The sequence below is a fragment of the Thunnus albacares genome, chromosome 6 (genome assembly GCF_914725855.1).
Source record: "Thunnus albacares chromosome 6, fThuAlb1.1, whole genome shotgun sequence".
Lineage (NCBI taxonomy): Eukaryota > Metazoa > Chordata > Actinopteri > Scombriformes > Scombridae > Thunnus > Thunnus albacares.
Window position 1 is genome coordinate 28,093,052 of NC_058111.1, and position 24,543 is coordinate 28,117,594.

Here is a 24,543-nt window from a genome sequence, read left to right on the forward strand (position 1 = left end):
TGAAAACTAAAGGTGATCGTGCCTTTACAATAGTGGCTCCAACACTATGGTCATATTTTTAACTTTTATTCTTGTGAGCCACTTTGTGAATTTTATTTCTGTGAAAGGTGCTATACTAAATAAACTTATTATTATTATTATTACTGTACATACTTTGTGTTCCTGTTGTTATTATACAGTAACCATATCTGACAATACAGAACATAGTACCAACACAGACCTGATTGAGTATTAGGTTTTCGTAATAAGCATTTCAAATATATTCATGTGCAAATGATTTAGTATAAACTTTGACTTAGACTTTGGCAGGAAACAGGAAGCCATAATTCATTGCAGTTTTCATTACCTTTTCTGGTACTGATAAGCCCATGCTAACCAACTACATACCAGAAAAGAATTAGTGTGAAGACATATGAGAAGTAGCCATCGCATAGATCCCTCCTCTTATTCTTTTCAACTTTCCCTTTAAATAGTCCCTCCTTTCCTGCTCTCTTGTTCATATTATCTTTCTTTACTCCTGTCTGGTAGTGTTCTTGGTGAGTTGCCTGTTTGGAAACATCTAAGACCATAATCAGAACCAACTTAACTTTCAGGTAAAAGTCAATTTGTAGTCTTTGGTTTTTCTGTATTGTTTGGATCAATTTAAAACCTGCAAACTCTTGGACCTCAATGTTACAACTGGAGAACTGCTGATTTTCCTTTTGACTCTGAGCCAGTTGATGGACATTTTAATGTTATAACTTTATTGTCATATATGTGTAAATTAATTCTATTTGACCCCCACAGGACAGCCTGCCTGACACAACACACCTCCATCTAGGCACAACTATACTGTTGTGCTCTTCATCCTCTTCATCCAACCTTCAGAGCATCAGTCCTTCTCACCATGTCCACCCAGCTCACCCAGTCCTCCCAAGAAAAGGCCTACATCTCCCTGATGAGAGGCTTGACAGAGTTGGACTTCAATGGTCCCTCTGTTCCCTGTGACCTGGTTCTGATCGGAGACAATGCCTTTCCTTTAGTAATGAACAGCCGAGGCCAGGTCCTGATGGCTGCCTCTATGTACGGCCATGGAAGGATTGTTGTCTTGGGTCACGAGAGCTACCTGACCACCTTTCCTGCTCTGGTAGAGAACGCTCTGACCTGGCTGCGAGGAGATGGATCTGAAAACCTGGCCGTGGGGGTCCACAAGAATGTCAAGGGAGTCGCTGATAATCTCAGCAGATCCAGCTTCCAAGCCAAAATTGTGGAGGCCTTTAGTAACAATCTAAAGGTTGGCGTGTATGTGACAGATGCCTACAGTGTGGGTGCAGATGCAAAGGACCTGGTGGCGTTTCTGAAAGCCGGAGGAGGAGTGCTGATAGCTGGGCAGGCATGGCACTGGGCTACAGAGAACCCTAAGGAGAACACAATCTCTCAATTTCCAGGAAATAAGGTGTCTGGGGTGGCAGGGATCTACTTTTCAAGACATTATGGGGAGGTAGATGTCCTGCCTGTCTACCCTCAGATCCCATCTTCCTGGGTGGCTTTAGCGTAAGTATATACTTCTTTTTCATTTCAAATACGTGACTTTTCTTTTAATCTGAAAACTGCTCCGTGTGTTGCCATCCTCCTGACTAAAACTATTATTAATACCTACATTTTCTGCGCTATTGCTGAAGCAATTTATTTGAAATATTCAAATAACTTAATTAACATATGTAATATTCAAAATATTTGATTAGCATTGTGGTAGGTGTAATACGTTTTTGTTGCCTAAGTCAACCACATCTTAATCATACTGGGGTTTCCCTGCATGGATTTTGTATGAGTAATTAATTAAAACAACAACACATTCGAATGTAATTGAAGGGTTTTGCAGAAATGTCCCATGTAGGTTCTGTCTGGGTTATAATATGCTAACCCATGATCCACAATAGTGGCATAATACACCACGTTTTATTCATTATACAGCTAACTTTAGTACACTTAGTAACCATGAACAATTTTTAAGATTTTCTTTAAAAAGGTTGCAATCAAAGATACTGCAAAAAAATCAAAACAAAAACAAAACCAGCCTACTGAAAAGTTAATTTAAGAATACTGATAGACAAGAAGATGGACGTTCCTAACGTTTTAATTTTCTTTTCCTTCTCTTCCATCTCCCTGTTTGTGTCTCTCTTTCTCTCCCTCAATTTGCCCTTTGCTAATACAGTACTGGTAAGGATTTTGAGGATGACCTAGAGTTCTTACTCAAGGGGATTTCCGAGTTTGACTTCCAGGGTGAATCTCTAGCTTCTGAGGTTCTGGTCCACGGCCCACTAGCCTTCCCCATTGGTACCACCAAGGATACACAGGCATTCCTGGCAGGAGCCTACTATGGGCACGGACGGGTCATTGTGGTGGCACATGAATGTCTTCTCTCAAAAAAGGTGAGGTCTGACTTAATGATTAGTCTTAGAATTCCTTTAAATAACAGAAATTGGTTTTCACATAATGAAAATTGAGCACAATGAAAATTTGCTCATGTAGTTTTGTGTAGCATCAATATGGTATGGTCATGTCATACCTCATATTGTACAAATATAACTTTGTGCATTTCTTTTGATATTAGCTCAAGGCCACCAACAATTGGTAGGCATCTGCAGTGTTACAGTGTTGATGTGCCAAATATTTCTGTGTGATTAACTACTATCTCTTTGGGGATGACTCCTTTCATTACAGACACTGGCTTCATTTTGGAACAATGCCATTACTTGGTTGGACCAAGGCCGGAAGGGGGTTGTTGGCGTCGAGCCCAAACTCAGCCTTCACAGCAAGCACAAGTGTGAGAAGACAAACTTCAGGAAAGACCTAAGTGTATTTGTGTGTGACGTATACAGTGACAAACATGTGAAGGAAATCCATGACTTTGTGGCAGAGGGAGGAGGCCTCCTGATTGGTGGACATGCCTGGCACTGGGCTTTGACACACAAAGGACAAAACCCAATGACAGAATTCTTAGGTATGATAACACACAACAAGATCTGATCATGTTGTGATGTTGTACTGAACTCTGACACATACCCGTGCTACAGACATTGCTAAATGAGTAACACATTTGCAGTCTCAAACTACAAAAAGGACAGGCTCAAGTGAAGGTGAATGCAAAGGCGGGAGGTAGAGTATGTATAGGCTGGTGGATCTGCAGCAGAAACGCAACGTAATTGTCACATCAATTGCTGGTGGTGAGGAAGTCAATCACACAGGGGAGAACACTGAGTCTTGTCTTATTTTTGGTGCAGAAAATAGAACTCAGTTATTTATATTAGTATTTAAATCATAGATAAATTATTTTTGGAATTGGTTTTGAGGACTTTACATCCATATTATTATTATATTATTTTTATATTGCAGCTATTTTTGACCCCAGCTGCTTGTTAATTGAAAGCACATTATGCTGCTGCCAGTGTTGGTGTTTTCTCTATTAGGATCTGTTCAGGTGGACTGCATTTTGGATCCAGTCTAATTGTTGTCAGGTTCATTCAGATCAGGTCGGACTGTGCTAATTTTGGGTTTGGTTGGGTCTTCTACAAGTACGTTTCAATGTCCAACATTTTGGACACAGATCTCTACTCTGGGATACCCTAAACATAACCCTAAGTGATAATTCTTTATTAACAGGCTACTGTTTTATATGTATATAAGAGACCTGCATAAACTTAAGTCTAGAAAAATGTTGAATATCAGCACCATACACCGAGTTATGAAGAGAAGAAGTACTTTATTGATCCCCATGAGGAAATTGATCCTCTGCATCCTATACACACCAAGTTTAATGTTACTTGATAACTTTACCTGCAGTTTTAGTATAATTTAGCTAAAGTAGCTGATATTAGCCCAAGTCTGCACTGCTCAGTGTTTCTAAGGTAACAGGCGTGTTTCCAGAGGTTGAACACCCCACATTCCCTATTTGGAAGGTCCTGGGTCCAATTGGAAAAGATGGCGCAGACAGTAAACTGCAACTCTGGGTTTCAGACCCTTCAAACCGGGTCCATTGACTGTATAAAGATGGACGAGTCTCCACTTCCTACCGCTATGCAAAAGTGAAGCCAAAATATCTCCTTTTTGGGAGCTGCCATTTTGCTTGTGTGACGTCATAGTGAGCCAGAGTCTGTGCAGTAGAGTTGGCCAGCGGGATGACAACCTGTGGAACACGCCCCCTGAGCCATCCTGCCATGTGACGGAGGTTTGACAACGGCTGTCACAGCTGTCAATCATGACCTTACACCCCCTTTTTATATTGTCATATAACTAATTAAAACAAACGTATCAGAACAATGAGCACATGAACATACATCAGTGTGATCAGACTACTACGTTATATGACGGAAACCATCTTTGGGAAAAATATGTTTGACATGTGCTTTGATTTTTTAGTTTGACTCATGATCATGGAGGGGGCGAGATTTATTATCTATACTGCAGCCAGCCACCAGGGGGCAACTGAGATGTTTTGGCTTCACTTTTGGGGAGCTGGCATTGCATCCATCTTTATATACAGTCAATAACTGTCTCCAGTGCAAACCAGTGGGTGATGTCACACCTTGCTACGTCCATCTTTTTATGCAGCCTATAATTAGACCTAATCAGTCAAACCCCTAACCATAAAAGATGAATGTTACAGCACAGTTGATGAAGTCAGATTTGTTTATCTGTGTTTCAGGAAACAAGATCCTGAACACAATGGGCCTGAGCCTGTTAGAGACAACAATTGGAGGAGGTTTGTACAAGGCCCCTGTGCCTAGTCAGGCCATGAAAGACACCTACCACTTTCGTCATCTTCTACGCCGCTTCGCTGGTCATGTCATCCAGGGCAAAGAACTCACCATGCATGAAGAGGAACACCTTAAAAAACTGGGCAGCGACTGTTCCAGCTTCTTGAAAATGAAAGCTCATGACAGCTACTCCTACACACTGGTGCTGTCCATCCTCACTGACGTGTTGAAGTTGGGCGTGCCACAGGTGGGCAGTGAATGACTTTATTGTCTATGATTGTCATTAATATTTGTATAAAGAAGGCGTCTCTTTTTGTTTACTTTCTGAGTTATAGTAAGTTTCAATGATTTAGTTCCTTGTATGGTAAATCTGCTTATTAGACTTTTATGGCTTTCAGGCTTACAAAATATTGGTATGGTATTTACCTCACAATAACCTTGACGTCTTTACAAAAAAACATACAATACTTATCAAATTCTAATAATAATAATTAGTATTTAGCCATTTTCGTTTTGTACTACAAATGTATTTCATCTTCATCACTAAGCTAGGCCTCCTGTGACCACTGGAAAACTGTTGGCTCTCAACCAATCAGCCTGTGTGAGAGAAATCTGATTTATAATTATTAATATTCACTTTCTTCCAAGGTGAGTGAGACGAACCCTGCAAAGAGTCCCAAAGAACGCCTGCTCCTCACTATGGGGCCAGAGGTGTATAAGGTTTGCCCAGATCCTGATGCCTTACTGCCTTACTTCATCAAGCATAACCCCGTGATGAAAGTTATCAATAACCAGAAGATCAAGATTAACGCTAACACATCAGGTCAGTCTTTGTTGTTGTAAACAAATATGTAAAATAATTATGTGAGAAATTTGCAGTCCAGTAATTTTTCTCTGTACATTTTAATATGTTGCAGTACTGTGTGTGATATTACACTGCATTAATGAAAAAGGTGAAATCTTTCTTGTGCCTGTTTTACATGCATCTGTATATAACATTTGCTGCTCTTTGTGTGTGTCAGGAGGGGAGGAGTGGCTTAGTACAGGTTTGTACCTCTCTCCTGGTATGAAGACCGACATGATCATGCCACCAGAGATAATCAACAAGGGATGGATGGTACAGTACACAAAATCAAATAATTACAGAGTTCACAGTGTTTCTTTCAACTTTCTGTCAATTCAAACTGCCAAAATCACAAATTTGTCTCAAAGGGCTTTATGCACACCCTCTGTCCTTAGATTAACAATTAAAATATAGAAAACCTTAGAAAAAAGCAACTGCGCTTATTGTTCTTCAGTTCATAATTCATGTCACTCTGTATTGGAGTAAAGTATTTAAAATCAAACATCAATGATATATACCTAGTATATCGGACATATCATGAAATTAAAATATTGTAATCAGTATTGTGATCGGTCCTGTCACATCACACAGAGTCATTCAATTCATTGTACATTTCTGAATACAGGTTAACAAGATCGTATGCACCCTTAATAGAGAGCCAAGCCGTGGGCTAGCCTCTGTTACATTAGTTACTCAATGCAATCTCTCATGAAGCATTTCTTTCTAAAAATCTAATTCCTGGGTTTACTTTCTATATTCTAGACTAAATTGGTGTAATTCTTTAGATTATGTCCCACAACATACAGCCTAATTATTCACTATTTACAGTGTAATTTTTTGTGTGCACCAGTAGGCTACAGTATGTACCGAAATATACAGAACATATAAGTAAAAGAGAACAGGATGGATGTAGTACTGAAAATCAGAACATCCTGTCACAGCGTAACTGGGAAGCCTACAGCTATGTTGTTCAGTAATGGTCATACAGTACACTGTAATTTTAGAATGGGTACCTGGTAGTCACAAATATTTACAGTATTAATTACCTTTAAATATTCTTACCAAACATCAGATTGTTGCTCAGTAGGTCATACTATAGCCCCATATGTAATACTATATATTTAGTACTATAGCCCCATAATGTAATTTACATGATTGTTACCCCTTATTCCCTAACTTCACATCATTGTACCTACATGTACAGTATGTATCCATACATATTGTAGTGATACACCATTAGTATAAGATGTTGTTAGTACAAATGTTCTTACAAATGTCAGTCTTATATTCAGTGAGGTTTTCCTACTTCTGAAACTCAACCTGGAAGTTATGGCTTCACTTCAGCGCTCTATAAAGGAAATGTCTGTTGTACTTTGTCAGAAAAACACGATTTAAATGTTTGCAAAACATCAAAGGTTTATATACATTTTACAGTGACAACCTTCAAAATGAAGGCTTGTATTTCTCCACAAGGTCAACTCTGTATACAGGACTGAAATCTTCTCTCTCAGGTTTATTAATGACTGAATTAAAGTGAGCATATTCCAAAAAATATGAAAAGGTGGCACTTCTCAAATTTCCTAGTCAAGAAGGACAAAATACCGACGTTTCATTGTTTGTTTGGCTCACATCTTCGGAGCGTTTGGAGTATACAGGTTCAATTTGGTAATATACACAAGGGCAGAGTTAATACACAGCTGTGAGTTGGACCCAGTTATTTAGGAACCAATCACTTCTCTTATCCGATGGCTCTAGATACAGGGACCAATCACATGTATACAGCTAAATCTGGTTTAAACCCCATTAATGAATGAATTACTAATTAAAGTATTTGTTTGGAAATGGGGAAAAATATCTATAAATATAGCTGTCTTTTATAATAATCTTCTTATCTCACATTTTTATTGTTCCATTCATCCATGCCTTGCATTTATTGATTTATATATGCATCTATTGAAAAACCAAACTGTACAGTAGACCTCTCATACAGGTTTTCAAAGCAGTAACACATATTCCATCTCTTCTTCAGATCCAGATAGGCTGTCAAACAGACTATCTCAATGCTGCAGAGTTGAAGAGAGCGCCACGTGTTCATGAGCAATTTCCTGTTACCACAGAGAAGATGCAGGTGTGGAACCTGTGGGGGGGACTCATCTACCTGGTGGCTCCACCCAACACACAGGTGGAGGGGATAGAGGTCACAGTGCAGACAGCTGTACGTGCACCATATTATAAATCTGGTGAGTTTGTGTGATACTCTCTGTATCTTTCTGTATTTAAATTTGTTTGATTTAGATTAAAATAGACTTTACTAAGAATGTGAACCATGTAAGCACTAGGGCTGTAAACTACAACATTATTTGGATATATGTAGATAATCTGCTTTGAACAGATATGAAAAACATAAAAAATTTTGCAATATTATTCAGTGCGAACAAAAACAAGCTGAGACACTGATGTGTATTTAGGTTTAACTCCCATTGTACTACACAATTATACTAGACCTCCTTTTTGAAGATGAGGTTCAAAATTAAAATCCTATTTTATTATTTAATCAATTTTTGTACATCATGTTATTTTGTTGGCAGCTAATATTACAGATATATGAATGATTATAAGTTGCTGTAGAAAACAATTCAATACAGAAAATTAAGCAGACTAGACAGACTGTCTCTGGTATAATCCACACCCAGTTACACTATAGAGATGAACACAGATGATGTATTACTCTTTCTACTTTTTTACTGCGTTTACTACTTTTACTAGACTAGTTTTATTTTTACAGCTACAGATAGTAGCTTTGCGTTACACCCCTAGTAAGCACAACATAAACTAAAGTAATTAAGGTTTTAAAACCACAGGGGCTCCGCCACAAGACAGGGCCAACACTCCAAAACAGACTTGGACAGTGGATGCACATGTGGTTCTCTTGAGTATTTAAATTGTGTGTCTGCTGGACACGGATGCATTTGCACATTGTCAGCTGTTGCTGCTGCCTGCTATGGCTGCTGCTGTTCATATAGCCACCTCCACCCCAGCATACACCTGTAAGCTCTGAGTTTACCTTCTCCTGGGTGGGAAGTTAGTATTGTTTCTCCCCACTCCCTGCTATGCTGAGCTCAATGTTTTAAAGTTCATAAACTTTATTGTACAATAATGGAAATTTGTCTTTTGCTGGTGTATAGCTCACATTTCCTTGTGGGAAGTGATGAGGTCAGAACTTAGACGTCAAATATTAATGCTCTACATTTACATCTACTCCACGTGAGTTGGCTGACTGATCTTAATTAGTAAAACCCAACTGCCATGCAGTTAATATGGGACTGTTGGGGCCCTGGGGGTCTGGAGCCATCCAGCCTTGTATGAACATAGTACCTTTTATTCACAAAACACATTTTCAATGGGGTTTTGATGAGTAATTACAATAATTCAAAGCTCTGTTTTTATTTCAATGTAATGTCCACCTCTTTGTCCTCTTCAGGTGTAACAACAGCAGCTGATTGGTCCTTGCTACGCACAGCTCAATCACCTTGGGCAGAGTTGGAGTTTGACAACATTGTCCTCACTGTACCATCACGTGTTGTTCGGGATCTGGATCGCCCTGATGAGGTGGCAGGGCTCTGGGACAGCATCATGAAGGGCATCGCTGAACTGGCTGTCATACCTCACAAATTTGCCCGCAAAGAACGCATTGTAGCAGATGTGCAGATTTCTGCTGGTAAATGTGTTTTGTGGTCACATTCTCACACATTCAAGCGAATGTTTTCTCTGCTGCTGTCTTGTAAAAGTAGATTATTGTTTATTTTAAGTTTTAAAACTGTGAAATATAAAAATATAAATCTAAAGAAAAAAGGTTTGATTGATTTTCAGTCTCCCAGATCTCATGTGCTTGCTGTGTAATTCTGAGCTCTACAGTGGGTGTTACAGTATATAGTGTTATAGTAGCTTTGGGTGTGCAGCTCTATGTAGTATTATCTATCTTGTGTGTTTTTTTTTTCACATTTTTTATGTGATTTGGACAAGCGCCATTAGAGATATTTAAAAGGCTTTGGTAGTTACTACTACTTTAATGCTACTGTAGTATAACAATATATTGAAAATAAATTACCATAATTTTCAGGGGCAGAAGGCATAAAAAGCATTCCTATATGTGAAAACATAGGTTAATGTAAGATGTGTTTGCAATGGTGAGCTCAGCACAGTGACTCAGCTCACTAACGGCATCTCTGCAGTAGTCTCTGTACCACTGCAGAGACCATGTTTGGGAGAAGTCTCTCTTAAAGTGGATTTCCATAGTCATGGAAACCTAAAGATACATCCCTATAACACTATTTGTATTACCAATTTCTCTCCATCCAGGTTTGATGCATTCAGGCTATCCTGTCATGACGCACTCATCTATAGCAGCTGAGCTTGTCAGACCAGATGATGCCAGGATAAAAGGCCTATGGGGAGAAATCCACGAACTGGGACACAACCAACAGAGAAGTTGCTGGGAGTTCAAACCACACACCACAGAGGCCACATGTAACCTGTGGTCAGTGTATGTGCATGAAGAGGTGCTGGGGCTCAACAGGTCAAAGGTGGAGTGAATCTTATTTATTCTAATTAAAATATGTAATTATGCATCACAACACATTTTCATATCAGTAAGCAACATAGTATTTACCTTTCACCTATGATCACATTGGTTCTCTGTCTTTTTATTTCTGCTTGGTTAACATGATGTACTATGATGATTGTTATGTCTTCAATACAGGCTCATCCAGCTATGACCTTAACTAGTCGGAAGAATGGTATAGAGGAGTATGTTAAGGGGGGCAAGAAACTCAGCGATTGGACAGTGTGGGTAGCCCTGGAAACATACATGCAGGTAAAGACAACATCTGTATATTACAATCTGTAGAGAAATTATGCTTGTGTCACACTGGAGTCTGCATTTAAACAAAACAGGAACACTACACAGGAAAAAGACTGAAAACCCTGACTGTAGATGGAACAGAAAACAAAACTGTTGGCTGAAAAATGGAGAAACAATTTTGCAGTTTTGGGATTAGGTCAAAAGATGTAAAGACTGGTTTGATAAGTTCACTATTTGGAACAGTTTATCCTTTGTACAGTGTACAATATTCATTAATGTTTGCTGCATTTCATCAATCTCTGGGTGTAGTCTGGCTTCTTTGTTGTATTGAGTGGTTTTTTTCAGCAAAGTGTGCGTGAATTAATCAACACCACATTCAGTTCCAGTTATTGGTAATGGGGAACTAAAGATTTGAACGGACTACAACTGTCTCCTTTATCTGTGCTGCACCAAACAGTATTTCGGAGTTTCCAGGCTTCCTGGAGTCTCTATTGGTCCTGGATAGGGCACACCAGGGGATTGCATAGTTCAATCCAATCATATCTGATGTGAGGAAGTCATAAACTTGGAAATCATTCCTATTTCTGCTGTCCATAATGACGTGAACATGGCATGAGGCTGACAGGAATTCAGTCATTGCTTTTCGAGGTCTTATACATTAGAAAAGTAGAGATTTTGACCTAGTTGTTAAAAATGTATGAACTGACCAAAGTCATTATGATACATACTCTAGGGACCATGAATGTTTTTACCAAATTCCCTTACTATCCATCCAATTGTTAGTATGTTTTACTCTGGACCAACTGACATCACAACCTACACAACTCTGTTGTAGCATGGCTAAAATTCTCTAGATTTTTCTAGTTATTGCAATTAATTTGTTATCCCTCCACCAACGCACTACCTTTTCTGTCTATACACAACCCCCTCTACCTCTGTCTTTTTCCATGTAGCTCCAGGAAAAGTTTGGCTGGGATGCCTTCAAGAAGGTGTTTGCTGCCTACCACAAGATGAGCAACTTTCCCCAAGACAACAAAGGAAAGATGAACCTGTATGCTGAGACTTTCTCCCAGACTGTGGAGATGAACCTGTCTGGATTCTTTAAAGCCTGGGGCTGGCCCATAGAAACAGCCACTGAGGAGAAACTCTCCAACCTGCCTCCCTGGAGTGACCACCCCATGATCCAGTATGGCTGAACTGTAGACTGCTGCTGATTCAAGTGCAGAGAGATGAGATATGATATGATATGTTGATAATCAGCTAGTGCACATTGATAATTGGTTATGAACTATGGGCTGATTTTTATTATTAATTTAGTGATTTCAAATCATGAAAAAGGTTGATAAAGTTAATGCTAATCAAGAAATTAATGATGAGCATAAGATCACGATCCTTCTGTTGCTGTAATTCATTTGTGCTAACATCTAATCACATAATTTCAGCTTCTCAACCTTTTGCTTGCTGCTATTTACATTATTTTTTCCCACAGCTCTGGTAAAAGCCAATCATACATAAAAAACATAATTCAATTGAAAAGGAAATCTAGGGTCCCCTTTCGGGGGTATATTAACTCTAATCCTCTTACAGATATGTGGATATTTTACAGATCAGTAGGCTGTGTCTTTCCCTGATAGTTCATATGCTCTTAAGCTACATGTTATAAGTTAATTATATTTGCTACATGGATGTTGTTTTTTTCTACAACCCTGAAAGGGTAGTGCATAATTTGAAAGACAAGAAACTTTATTTCATTCATTGATTCATTCATTTTTACATTATATTAAATGACAGCAATTTGGACTGTGTTTATAAAATACACAGATATGTTTTTCAGTTGTGTATGTTGATATTTTTCCTTTATTGTGAATGAAAAAAAAACATCAATAAACAGCTGCTTTATCCCTTTGGTACTTATTTTTATTCATCTGTTTGTGGTTGAGAGGAGTAATGGGATGCATTAGTCTCAAAGCTGTGAAAGGGTAACACCATTTGTTTTTTCCCTTCACCACACTTGAAAATAACTTTGAAAATAATTTTGACACTTTTTGCAGTTATACAAATCTTATGTGAAACCAAAGTGCAATGGCACCTAAAATTCTATGTTCTTCATCCCTCTGCTAATATTTTATGCCCTGCAGTTGTTGTAAAACAGTTCCCCTACTGGTTGATTGGAAAACTGCTGCAGGAATTCTCCCAGTTTATCCAAAGAGAGCTTTTCCACCCAGTTGTCCTCTGTGTTCCTTGCTTTGGCAGCGCCACTCTGAATGGGTCTTCCATTGTTGTCCACACAGCAGTAGGCGTTCCACAGGTAGTCGGGGATGTTAACACGCTTCACATTGTTCTTGACAATCCAGTTGTCTGCAGAGGGAATAGCACCAACCAGAACAAAGGCCTTAGAGCACTTTCTCCGGAAAAGGTCAGTTAGCTGGGACTCATGGATCCTCCAGGCGTTCTGGTTCAGCTTGGGGTTCTGAGGAACCACATTGGTCAGGGTGAAGGTGGCATTGCGGCTAGGGACTGAAAAAGAGAAGTGGAGAGTTAAAGATAAAGGAGTCACAGTAAATGAGGCAAGATATAAAGTTTGTGTGGATTCAAAAAATAAAGTTATGTGGTGTGAAAGTGGAACGATGGCTTGGTTGGATGCTCAGGAAGGTTGGAGATGTGGGAAACCAGCTGTCTCCAGTTAGAAAAAAACACCAAATTATTATCTTTGTAATATTTGAGTGATTATCTGAAGACACAACTACCCAGTAAGGTTGATAAGACAGTCCTAAACACTCACACAGAAGTACCTTCCCTTGCTTTTAAACAAATACACACTTAATATTCTAATCAATATTTGCAAAAATCTAGAGGTGAAAATTGAAAGGACACACAAGTTCTGTTTTATTTTGCCTCCAAAGCTGCCCTCAGGTTGCTATGACAACAGATGCCACAGACACCCACTGCCATCTTTGACAGAATTAACCCCTAAACCAGGAGTGCATTCCAATACCCATACTACCGCACTATTTAGTTCGCCAGAAAAAGATTTAGCATGTCCCAATACATAGTATGTCAAATGCAGTATGCATGCCTTTCTGGCTTTTCTGACCCACAATCCTCTCCACAGCACAAGATATGTCACACCGACTGAGCCACCGTGAGAGCGCAGATCAATGACAGAGCAATGACACATGAAGGAGCATGTCCCAATTCTATGCATACTGTATGCAACAGTACAAACTTTGTAAGGGCAGCTGCAGTACATACTTAAAAGTAAAAAGTAAAAGTATGCTATTCAGAACGCATCTGTGCTTCTGTGTAATTAGTTAATGCAAAGTTTAACTGTGAAGATCAAGTTTAGATATGACAGGCTTTTTAACTCATACCTTTCACTTTCCCTTCATTCTGCTGTTTTTTATATAGTTTTAAATGCTGCTAAATGCATATCTCAGAAATCTGAGCTAACACAATATTATTTATTGTGTTAGCTCACATTATCTCCCAAAATCAAGTAAGTGAACTTCTACAGTGAGGGGTATCAGTTGCAGATTGAGCCATGCCGCCATTAGGAAAATCACTGAAAAAACCTTCACACTGGACTGGAGTCTGTAATATGTTGTGTAGGTGTATTTGTTTTCTTTATATCAGTTCATAAACCAAAAATTTAAAAGTGTGTGAACAGAAGATAATCCCTCACTGCAAGAGTGTTAATTTACAGCAATAATGAAACACTAGTAGGGGTCTCCCATACTGCACATCACTGCTGCTGAACTAAGCTCAGCTGACATCTTGGGCTGGTGGCTACTGCCACCTGCTGTCCCCCTCCACTACCTGCATGGTGTCCGTTGGGGTTGAGGTGACCACGGTCGAAGCCAGAGTATTTGTAATCCTCATTCAGAGCCTGTTTCTCTCCCAGGAAGACCCCAGGGTGGTCCTTCCCCAGCCAGTAGCCATCCTTCATCTCAGCTTGCCAGGACATGTTTACAAGCTATAAGACACATCAAAAACATTCACATTTAAACATGCAAATGGTGTCACTGACTTTTTACAACCTGAAGCCTATTAAAAGGACAGAAACAGCACAATAAATGCATCAGGACTCTCCACATACTTGTATATACTGTGCGTATTTATACATGTGAATGTATGACACACATTCTGATGATTATTTTCTCATATTGTATTTTGACCACATCAGTAGATGCACATTACCAACCTGAGGCTCTACAAACCATCTTTTCTCCCTGCCGCCTCCATTGCTGGGCTGGAATTGATAAGAAGAGTAAACAGCAATACGGTGGTTCGTGTCATACAGTGTGGCAAAGTGGTACCTGGTGGTGCAAAGATGAACTAGTGGTTGATTGATTCAAACGATTAATTAAAGCCAAAGTTAATGAAACAGATACATTAAGGAACCAAGCTACTGTACATCTAATTGGCTACATAAAGTTCACATTATTAATGCTGTATATTTACTGACGTATAGAGGTCTAAGTTCCACTTTGCAGCCTGTCACTACCTGTTGACGAAGCGCTGACAGAGACGGGCAGCACCAGGTGTAGAAGCCCCCCACTCTGGCACTTTCTCTTTATAGAAGTACTTCATACATTCTGGTACATCCTGGGGCAAAATAACATAGTAACAAAGGCTCCAAAGTGAACCATTTGTGCAATATATACTGATTTAATGTTCATTTCAAGTTTTTAAAGAGACTGAAGGACACAAACCTCAAAACGTTCCACAACATCTGCATAAACAGAAAAGAGGAGCGAGAGAAGAGCGCACACAGTTACAAAGGTTTGCATTCTGGCAAAAACCTTTGGCATCAGGGATTCTTAACTGTCCTATAAAGAAGAATAGAATAAAACAGAAAATATTTTTAATTTAATTTTATCCCACAAGACAATGCACAGCAGGAATACAACCAAAATAAATAGGTGCTGTAACAGCTCAGACCTGCATACAGAGGAAAATCACTTTGTTTATCTGTGCTTGTGTGTGTGTGTGTGTGTGTGTGTGTGTGTGTGTGTCTGTGTGTGTGTATTTCTACTCACCAGCTGCTGCACTTGTCCGTAGCCACGGCCCACCCTGAGAAGAAACTGACTTCTATATGACTTCTCCTCACCTTTCACCTTGTTTGTCCTCTCCATTTATCTGAACTGCTGTTCACATGTGATATGTGTGTGGGAGGAACAAGAATTTGGCTTCCAGGTAAGGTGTGAATGTAGATGATGTAAGTGGTGTAAAAATGTTACAGTCATACCAAAAAGTGATAAAACTACAAAAGTATGTGTCCTGATCACATTTGTAGAGGATCTGATACACCATCCTGTATATGAAGATATCATTTTTGTTTGTTATCACTATGACAATATTTCATGTCATCCATCCATCGTGTTTGAGAGCCTGTTATGCAATTCATTTCTTGCTTAATACAGTATGAATTTCCATTTTTAGCTGCTGTCTAATTCCTTGGAAACTAGTTTATTTTCCGCAGTTACTGTACGTCATACAGGGAGTTACATTTCTGTGATGATGCTGAGCTGAGATATTTAAGATAGTCACTGCACTGACTCTACTAAAGAGATCAAATACAATAAAAATACACTGATGTTCATTCCTGTAACCCAGATCACCTCCTGGAATATTTACAACATGTTGACCGTTTACTTACAGTCTCCCTCAATAAGCTCTTGGTTATGTAACGTCATGATATCTCTGGACATGTGTTAATTTTCTCACGACCACAGTGCAGGTTGTGTGCAAACCTCACACATGGACTCCTCTCAGTTCTCTTACTTGCTCTCTCTAACACATAACTAAATGTGAAAACTTCTCCTGTATCTTTAGCTCCATGTGTCCAGAGGTCAGAGGTCAGGTTCAGCCACAGAGCAGCTAGTGAGAACATCTGTGTCTTGCTCTTATGGGAGACTTTCCAAAATACAAACATGTCTTCTCCAATACACCATCCTAGTGGATACAGAAATTTACAAGAGAAACACAAATGACCATACAGCAGATACAACACATATAATATTGCAGCCAACTTTTCAAAATATTCTTTATCTTTAAACAGAATCTTTCATCTTAATCCATCAATGGGTAAAAAGACTGAATCTTGATTTCCAATAAAAAGCAGAAAGTTCTGTTCTTTTCAACCTCATTTTAAAAAACACAGTATTCTCAAGTCTCTTCCATCTCATAATATTTATGGATAAGCTAAACTAATTTCCAAGTCAATCTGTGGTTGACCTCAACACAGTTACCCTTTAACTAAATTTCCAATTGCCCTCTAAAAAGATTCCTGTTCTTTGAGAACAAATGTACTCCTGTGGAATAAAATGCTTTAAGTAGTTCCTCATTAACTATCTTAGGCTTAAAGTGCCCAACACCCTCTGAAGAAGCAACTTCTTATCTCCCACTCTCTTTCACAGAGATATCTTCTCAATTTCTATATATCTAAGGGAAGAGACAGGATGATACATTTATATAATACTATAAAAATACTATATATATAGTATACTATAGCCCCTTATGTAACACTATATATATAGTACCATAGCCCCATAATGTAATTTACGTGATTGTTACCCCTTATTCCCTAACTTCACATCTTGTTCCATTGTACCTACATGTACAGTATGTATCCATCCATATTGTAGTGATACACCATTAGTATAAGATGTTATTAGTACAAATGTTCTTACAAATGTCAGTCTTATATTCAGTGAGGTTTTCCTACTTCTGAAACTCAACCTGGAAGTTATGGCTTCACTTCAGCGCTCTATAAAGGAAATGTCTGTTGTACTTTGTCAGAAAAACACGATTTAAATGTTTGCAAAACATCAAAGGTTTATATACATTTTACAGTGACAACCTACAGTGACACCTGCACTTATACGTAAGATTGTATTTTTCTCCATCCAGGTTGGATGCATGCAGGTTATCCCATCATGGCACAAACACCCACAGCAGCTGAGCTGGTCAGCATTGACCATGCTAGGACTAAAGACCTGTGGGGCCCCATCCATGAGCTTGGACACAACCAACAGAGAGGCTGCTGGGAGTTCCCATCTCACGTAGCCACAGCCCGCCCTGAGAAGAAACTGACTTTTATATATGACTTCTCCTCACCTTTCACCTTGTTTGTCCTCTCCATTTATCTGAACTGCTGTTCACATGTGATATGTGTGTGGGAGGAACAAGAAGTTGGCTTCCAGGTAAGGTGTGAATGTAGATGATGTAAGTGGTGTAAAAATGTTACAGTCATACCAAAAAGTGATAAAACTACAAAAGTATGTGTCCTGATCACATTTGTAGAGGATCTGATACACCATCCTGTATATGAAGATATCGTTTTTGTTTGTTATCACTATGACAATATTTCATGTCATCCATCCATCGTGTTTGAGAGCCTGTTATGCAATTCATTTCTTGCTTAATACAGTATGAATTTCCATTTTTAGCTGCTGTCTAATTCCTTGGAAACTAGTTTATTTTCCGCAGTTACTGTACGTCATACAGGGAGTTACATTTCTGTGATGATGCTGAGCTGAGATATTTAAGCTAGTCACTGCACTGACTGTACTAAAGAGATCAAATACAATAAAAATACACTGATGTTCATTCCTGTAACCCAGATCACCTCCTGGAATATTTACAACATGTTGACCGTTTACTTACAGTCTCCCTCAGTAAGCTCTTGGTTATGTAACGTCATGATATCTCTGGACATGTGTTAATTTTCTGACGACCACAGTGCAGGTTGTGTGCAAACCTCACACATGGACTCCTCTCAGTTCTCTTACTTGCTCTCTCTAACACATAACTAAATATGAAAACTTCTCCTGTATCTTTAGCTCCATGTGTCCAGAGGTCAGAGGTCAGGTTCAGCCACAGAGCAGCTAGTGATACACCATTAGTATAAGATGTTGTTAGTACAAATGTTATTACAAATGTCAGTCTTATATTCAGTGAGGTTTTCCTACTTCTGAAACTCAGCCTGGAAGTTATGGCTTCACTTCAGCGCTCTATAAAGGAAATGTCTGTTGTACTTTGTCAGAAAAACACGATTTAAATGTTTGAAAAACATCAAAGGTTTATATACATTTTACAGTGACAACCTTCAAAATGAAGGCTTGTATTTCTCCACAAGGTCAACTCTGTATACAGGACTGAAACTCTCAGGTTTATTAATGACTGAATTAAAGTGAGCATATTCCAAAAAATATGAAAAGGTGGCACATCTCAAATTTCCAAGTCAAGAAGGACAAAATACCGACATTTCATTGTTTGTTTGGCTCACATCTTCGGAGCGTTTGGAGTATACAGGTTCAATTTGGTAATATACACAAGGGCAGAGTTAATACACAGCTGGGAGTTGGACCCAATTATTTAGGAACCAATCACTTCTCTTATCCGATACAGGGACCAATCACATGTATATAGCTAAATCTGGTTTAAACCCCATTAATGAATGAATTACTGAATTAAAGTTTTTGTTAGGAAATGGGGAAAAATATCTATAAATATAGTTGTCTTTTATAATAATCTTCTTATCTCTCATTTTTATTCTTCCATTCATCCATTCATCCATGCCTCTTGCCCATTTTGCATTTATTGATTTATATATGCATCTATTGAAAAACCAAACTGTACAGTAGACCTCTCATACAGGTTTTCAAAGCAGTAACACATATTCCATCTCTTCTTCAGATCCAGATAGGCTGTCAAACAGACTATCTCAATGCTGCAGAGTTGAAGAGAGCGCCCTGCGTTCATGAACAATTTCCTGTTACCACAGAGAAGATGCAGGTGTGGAACCTGTGGGGGGGACTCATCTACCTGGTGGCTCCACCCAACACACAGGTGGAGGGGGTAGAGGTCACAGTGCAGACAGCTGTACGTGCACCATATTATAAATCTGGTGAGTGTGTGTTGAGTAACACTGGTTCAGAGATGTGTGTATCTGTGTGTCTCCATGGGGTTAGTAGAGGGTGTGTAGCAGCACCTGTGACTTTTGCAGAAGGTACAAGCAAATATACATCATCTGTGTGCTGGGTGCAGTACATTAACAGCTGAATGAAACTATGAGACCACATTCATAAGCAGTTCACATTTATGAAACGTTTACATTTTATTTGTTTATAATCTGCAAACAATGGTACATATTTATAATGTTTAAAATTATACAAGTTCAAACTCAGTTTTGAATTCACCCATCCCTCTGTTCTGCTCAGGTGTGACAACAAAGGCTGATTGGTTGGTGCTGCGTGCAGCTCCCTCACCCTGGGCAGAGCTGGAGTTTGAGAACATCATCCTTACTGTACCATCAGATGTTGTTCGGGACCTGGATTACCCTGACAAGTTGGCAGCACACTGGGATGCCATCATGAGAGGCGTTGCTGACCTGGCTGCTATCCCACACAAATTTCCCCGCAAAGAGAGATTTGTAACTGATGTACAGATTTCTCATGGTAAATGTGTTTTTCTGTGTTTATGACTGCCTCTTATTTGCCCAGAAGGGCCGGTGTTGAAGTTGACCACTCACACTGAAAATGTAAAATATAAATAATAATAATAATAATAATATAATATAATAAAATAACTTATTGAATGAGAACTTTTGCAACAACACGAGCTGTTTTTTTTTTTTCTTTTCTTTCATTGGTTGCACTCGTATATCAATGGACTTATCACAAGTCTTATATGTAAGACTGAATTTTTCTCCATCCAGGTTGGATGCATGCAGGTTATCCCATCATGGCACAAACACCCACAGCAGCTCATGTGGTCAGCATTGACCATGCTAGGACTGAAGGCCTGTGGGGCCCCATCCATGAGCTTGGACACAACCAACAGAGAGGCTGCTGGGAGTTCCCATCTCACACCACAGAGTGTACATGCAACCTCTGGTCAGTGTATGTGCATGAAGAGGTGCTGGGGATCAACAGGGCAAAGGTGGAGTAAATCCTTTTTTTTGACAAAACAAATGAGACCAATAGCTAGAAAAAGCAGTTCTTAACATGTATTATGACACATTTTTCTATCAGTAGACACCACAAAAGACAATTCCTCCTTTTTATCATATCTTGAGAAAAATATTTAGCGTTTCACTGGGAATATATTCTTTCACAATCCCTTCATTTTGTCTCATTCAATGCAGGCTCATCCAAATATGACTTCAGAAAAGCGAAACCATCGAGCAGAGGAGTATGCTAAAGGGGGCAAGAAACTCAGCAGCTGGTACATGTGGGTCGCCCTGGAGACATATATGCAGGTGAGAGGGAATTACTGTATGTTACATTCTGCAGAGAAACTATGTTTGGATCATACTGGAGTCACTTTTTAAACAGGATCACACACTGTCATAGGCAAAATTAATGCAAATAAGACTGAGAAGTCCCATCTGACCCTGTGAGGGTTTAACAAAGGTCATTACACACCAGACAACAAAAATATTGATGGATGAAAATGGAGAGACAGCAATACTTCTTTTTCACACACCCCTCTACTTCTTTCTCCTTCCATGTAGCTCCAGGAAAAGTTTGGCTGGGATGCCTTTAAGAAGGTGTTTGCTGCCTACCACAAGATGAGCAACTTTCCCAAAGACAACAAAGGAAAGATGAACCTGTATGCTGAGACTTTCTCCCAGACTGTGGAGATGAACCTGTCTGGATTCTTTAAGGCCTGGGGCTGGCCCATAGAAACAGCCACAGAGGAGAAACTCTCCAACCTGCCTCCCTGGAGTGACCACCCCATGATCCAGTATGGCTGAACTGTAGACTGCTGCAGATTCAAGTGCAGAGAGAGGGGTTTAATGATTTAGTGTATTAAATGTATTCAGTTGATTAACATTGTTTTCTTTTTGTTGTTGTTGTTGTCTCTTATCAAATATCGCATGTTTAATGCAATACAAGAAACACTACTTGACCAGTTATATATCTACAGCCTTTAAACTCAGTAGCTCCATTTGAAAATAATTCATCACTCTACCAATGATTATGATCATCTTAGATCAATTATTCAACATAACACCGCTGTACTCAATTTGCACACAGAATGTGCATGTAAGACCAAATCTACAGAATCAAACAATTTTTTATCAGACTACACTTCACTTTGAATATCAGTGTGAAAAACTGACAGTTTTATTTGTTAATACTGATACCAGTAATGAAGCATCCTCTTCATTTCATTGCTCCAGCCCAACACCTTTTGAAGATGGGAACATAAATGTCTTTAATGTAACTATTTTGATATTTGCCTTTACTGTCAATTCGAAATACACTAATAAACATTTACTTTACTCCTCTACTACTTGTTATTCATCCATTTGTTCTTGAATGAGAAGCGTAAAATAAACCACTTCAAAAAGGGAACTACATGTACGGATAGTATTTTATTTCACACTAATTAATATGAAAAACAAGTCTTCTAATCCTTTATAGCCTATAGTTGTTGGAGAATAGCTGGGTGAACTCTGCAAGTTCAGAGAGAGAATCTGGTAGAGAGCCAAAAAAAAAGAAAAAAGTCCAGTGGTGTCTGGATGATTGTTTAGTGATGTTAACATAATAAAAATTGTTATTTAAATTTTTTCATGTTACGTACCCAGACTGGACCTACAAAGGAAATTAGTGTTTGGCTAGACCAAATGGAGGAGCGGAGATGTGGGCAAACCAAGTCTCAGATGATCTGGAGCACACTGGGGCCCCAATCTGTGGTTTCTTCTGATGTTTCCACATTGAGCCCAAATGTGAGATTGAGGAGTAAAATAAACTCTTTTCTGTAGAGTAGGTGACCAAAAGAAAACCAAATAAAATGATAACATGGGAAGGTCAGACACCACACAAGTCCACCAATCAGTGCTCAGGCCATTTCTCTTCATCCTCTGATCCACAGGTGTTCTCATTTCTCCTGATGATCCCAGCCGCACACAAACCCAACCCCCTCATCCAGTCCAGTCAATGAATGAAAAGCAAGTTAAGTAAGTGTGAGCGGAGGCCTCTAAACTGTGAGATCCAACTGCCAACTACATCCTTATTTTACCTAATTATAAACAGACCGGTAGCAGACCGTAGTAAAGTAGACCACATACTGTACTCTAAAACAGGATGAGCTGTTTTGAGCTTATTGTCTTGAAGTGTAATTAGGTTTGTTGCATGTTTTACGCACTTTATCAGTCATAACATTGATATTTTCAAATGTATAATTTCCCACAATAATGCAGACCATGAAATAATCAGATAGACCTGCACAATGTATGTAAAGAAAAAAGGAAAAGAATCAAGTATGTTACACAAGATAAAAATCAAACTGCAAGAAGACATAGAGCCCTAATATGGGAGGTTTTGTCCAACGTACAGACAGAGATGGGGCCCATACAGGCCTCAAACCATTCTTGTACACAAAGCAAACATCTTCAGTCTTTTATTATAACTGAATGAAAGCTACAAGATTTGTTTGGACATTCAATAAAAAACTATTTTAGGGATGCATAATGGAAAAAATGTTATTACTATTAATTATTATCAGCTTAATTATCATTATTATTATGCTGCACTAAGAAAGGCAGTTAATACTAGAAAAGACGCTGACATGCTGATTTATAAGGATTTAAGGAACAAAGTTGTCCAAGAGCTAAGAGAAGCTAAATCTCATTTTCATCTCAATGTATTGAATGAGGAAAAAGGCAACAGTAAATTTATCTGAAAAACATTGATAATCTCACAAGAAGGGACCCAAAATTTTTAGGAGATTTTAAATTCAGTACAGGGAAAGTTAATTACTATTACCTCTGTCTTTAAATTTTGTTTTACATTCTGTATATGAGTTAGATAGTTTTCAAGTGTGTAGACTAATGCATTACAAGTAAACAAAATCATCAGCCCCTTAAAAACCTCCAAAATAGAGATACTTTGCAATTTGACACCATGTTTGTTAAATCACACAAAGATATTTTAACTCCCCCATGGCTCATTTAATTAACTTGTCTTTTAAACACAGTTCCTTTCTTGATGACTGGAAATGTGCCATTGTCACACCTATTTTTAAATCTGGAGACCGCCTTGAAGCCAGTAACTACAGACCAATAAGTATACTGCCAGTACTCTCAGAGGTTGCTGAGAAAGTTGTCATTAAACAACTGACAACATTTCTTAATACAAGCAATTTTTGTCTACATTGTATGCAATTTGGCTTTAGAGCAAATCATTTCACTGAAACTGCTGCCTTGCACTTAACAGAGCAAATTAAATCAAGACTTGGTAAAGGAGGAGTAGTTGGTGCTGTATATTTAGATCCGTGTAAAGCATTTGACACAGTCAATCATGATGTTTTAATATCGAAACCCTCTAAATTTAACTTCTCATCTAGAGCACTGGCATGGATGTCTTCATATTTATCTAATAGGAGACAATGTGTTAAAGTTGGTGACACACTGTCCAGTAACATGAAGTGCACAATGGGTGTTCCACAAGGGTCAGTGTTAGGTCCTCTATTATTTAGCCTATATATTAATGATCTCCCTCAACAGTGTCATGATGTAGAACTGCAAATGTATGCAGATGACACTGTTGTGTACTAACATGCAAAAACAGCTGAGTTAGCTGCTGCTACGCTAACAATTGCATTGGAAAGGATCACACATTGGCTTGATCAATCATGTCTGAGTCTAAATGTAAACAAGACAAAGGGTATGTTTTTCTCTAAAACCATGGAACAACCTCCTAACGCTGATATTCTCACTAAGGTGAAAACCTTGACATAGTTACTGATTTTAAATATCTTGGTGTGACACTGGATCCAAATTTTAACTTAAAGAAATATGTTTAAAAAAATGGTTAAAACCATAAAGTACAACTTAGCAAATTTTAGACATATTGGAAACTGCCTCTCTTTGGACGCAGCCAAGATATTTGTGCATGCTATGATTCTTTCTCATATTGGCCCTTCCTCCACTATGTGACTTTGTGTACACTCGCTTAGTAAGTTCTATTAGATCCTCCAGAATATTCTCTATATGACATTGTACCAGACAATTTCGTCACACTACATTTTGGCAGTCAGCTTTCTCTGTGAAAGCCACAACTCAGGGGTGTGTCCTACCTGATGATGTG

The 24,543-nt window shown here is 38.7% G+C and overlaps 2 protein-coding genes and 1 long non-coding RNA gene across 3 annotated transcripts; 1 reads left to right on the plus strand and 2 right to left on the minus strand.

The window, feature by feature from the left end:
* The first annotated feature begins 517 nt into the window (after positions 1-517).
* Positions 518-21,450, plus strand: LOC122984343 (TRPM8 channel-associated factor homolog). The gene is made up of 12 exons (XM_044354728.1): positions 518-593; positions 787-1,533; positions 2,195-2,411; positions 2,704-2,983; positions 4,685-4,983; positions 5,385-5,559; positions 5,759-5,853; positions 19,142-19,352; positions 19,666-19,902; positions 20,163-20,386; positions 20,592-20,705; positions 20,961-21,450. Exons 2-12 carry the CDS (start codon positions 887-889, stop codon positions 21,201-21,203), a joined length of 2,742 nt encoding a protein of 913 aa, XP_044210663.1. The 5' UTR covers positions 518-593; positions 787-886; the 3' UTR covers positions 21,204-21,450.
* Positions 11,652-15,520, minus strand: LOC122984338 (endonuclease domain-containing 1 protein-like). The gene is made up of 6 exons (XM_044354722.1): positions 15,481-15,520; positions 15,154-15,270; positions 14,946-15,046; positions 14,643-14,757; positions 14,258-14,414; positions 11,652-12,958 (listed from the first exon to the last, which is right to left on the minus strand). Exons 2-6 carry the CDS (start codon positions 15,250-15,252, stop codon positions 12,567-12,569), a joined length of 864 nt encoding a protein of 287 aa, XP_044210657.1. The 5' UTR covers positions 15,253-15,270; positions 15,481-15,520; the 3' UTR covers positions 11,652-12,566.
* LOC122984347 lies at positions 21,129-22,279 on the minus strand. The gene is made up of 3 exons (XR_006403864.1): positions 22,037-22,279; positions 21,597-21,640; positions 21,129-21,214 (listed from the first exon to the last, which is right to left on the minus strand). It is a non-coding gene; the product is annotated as an uncharacterized LOC122984347 (long non-coding RNA).
* Positions 22,280-24,543: the final 2,264 nt, after the last annotated feature.

Excerpts from the sequence above, each read along its gene's own strand:
- LOC122984343 (XM_044354728.1), top strand. The coding sequence starts at position 887 with ATGTCCACCCAGCTCACCCAGTCCTCCCAAGAAAAGGCCTACATCTCC. Across the intron at positions 1,534-2,194 it reads TCTTCCTGGGTGGCTTTAGC|TACTGGTAAGGATTTTGAGG; the intron begins GTAAGTATATAC and ends TTGCTAATACAG. Across the intron at positions 2,984-4,684 it reads CCCAATGACAGAATTCTTAG|GAAACAAGATCCTGAACACA; the intron begins GTATGATAACAC and ends TCTGTGTTTCAG.
- LOC122984338 (XM_044354722.1), bottom strand. The coding sequence starts at position 15,252 with ATGCCAAAGGTTTTTGCCAGAATGCAAACCTTTGTAACTGTGTGCGCT. Across the intron at positions 14,758-14,945 it reads TGTCAGCGCTTCGTCAACAG|GTACCACTTTGCCACACTGT; the intron begins GTAGTGACAGGC and ends TTGCACCACCAG. Across the intron at positions 14,415-14,642 it reads GATGGTTTGTAGAGCCTCAG|CTTGTAAACATGTCCTGGCA; the intron begins GTTGGTAATGTG and ends TGTGTCTTATAG.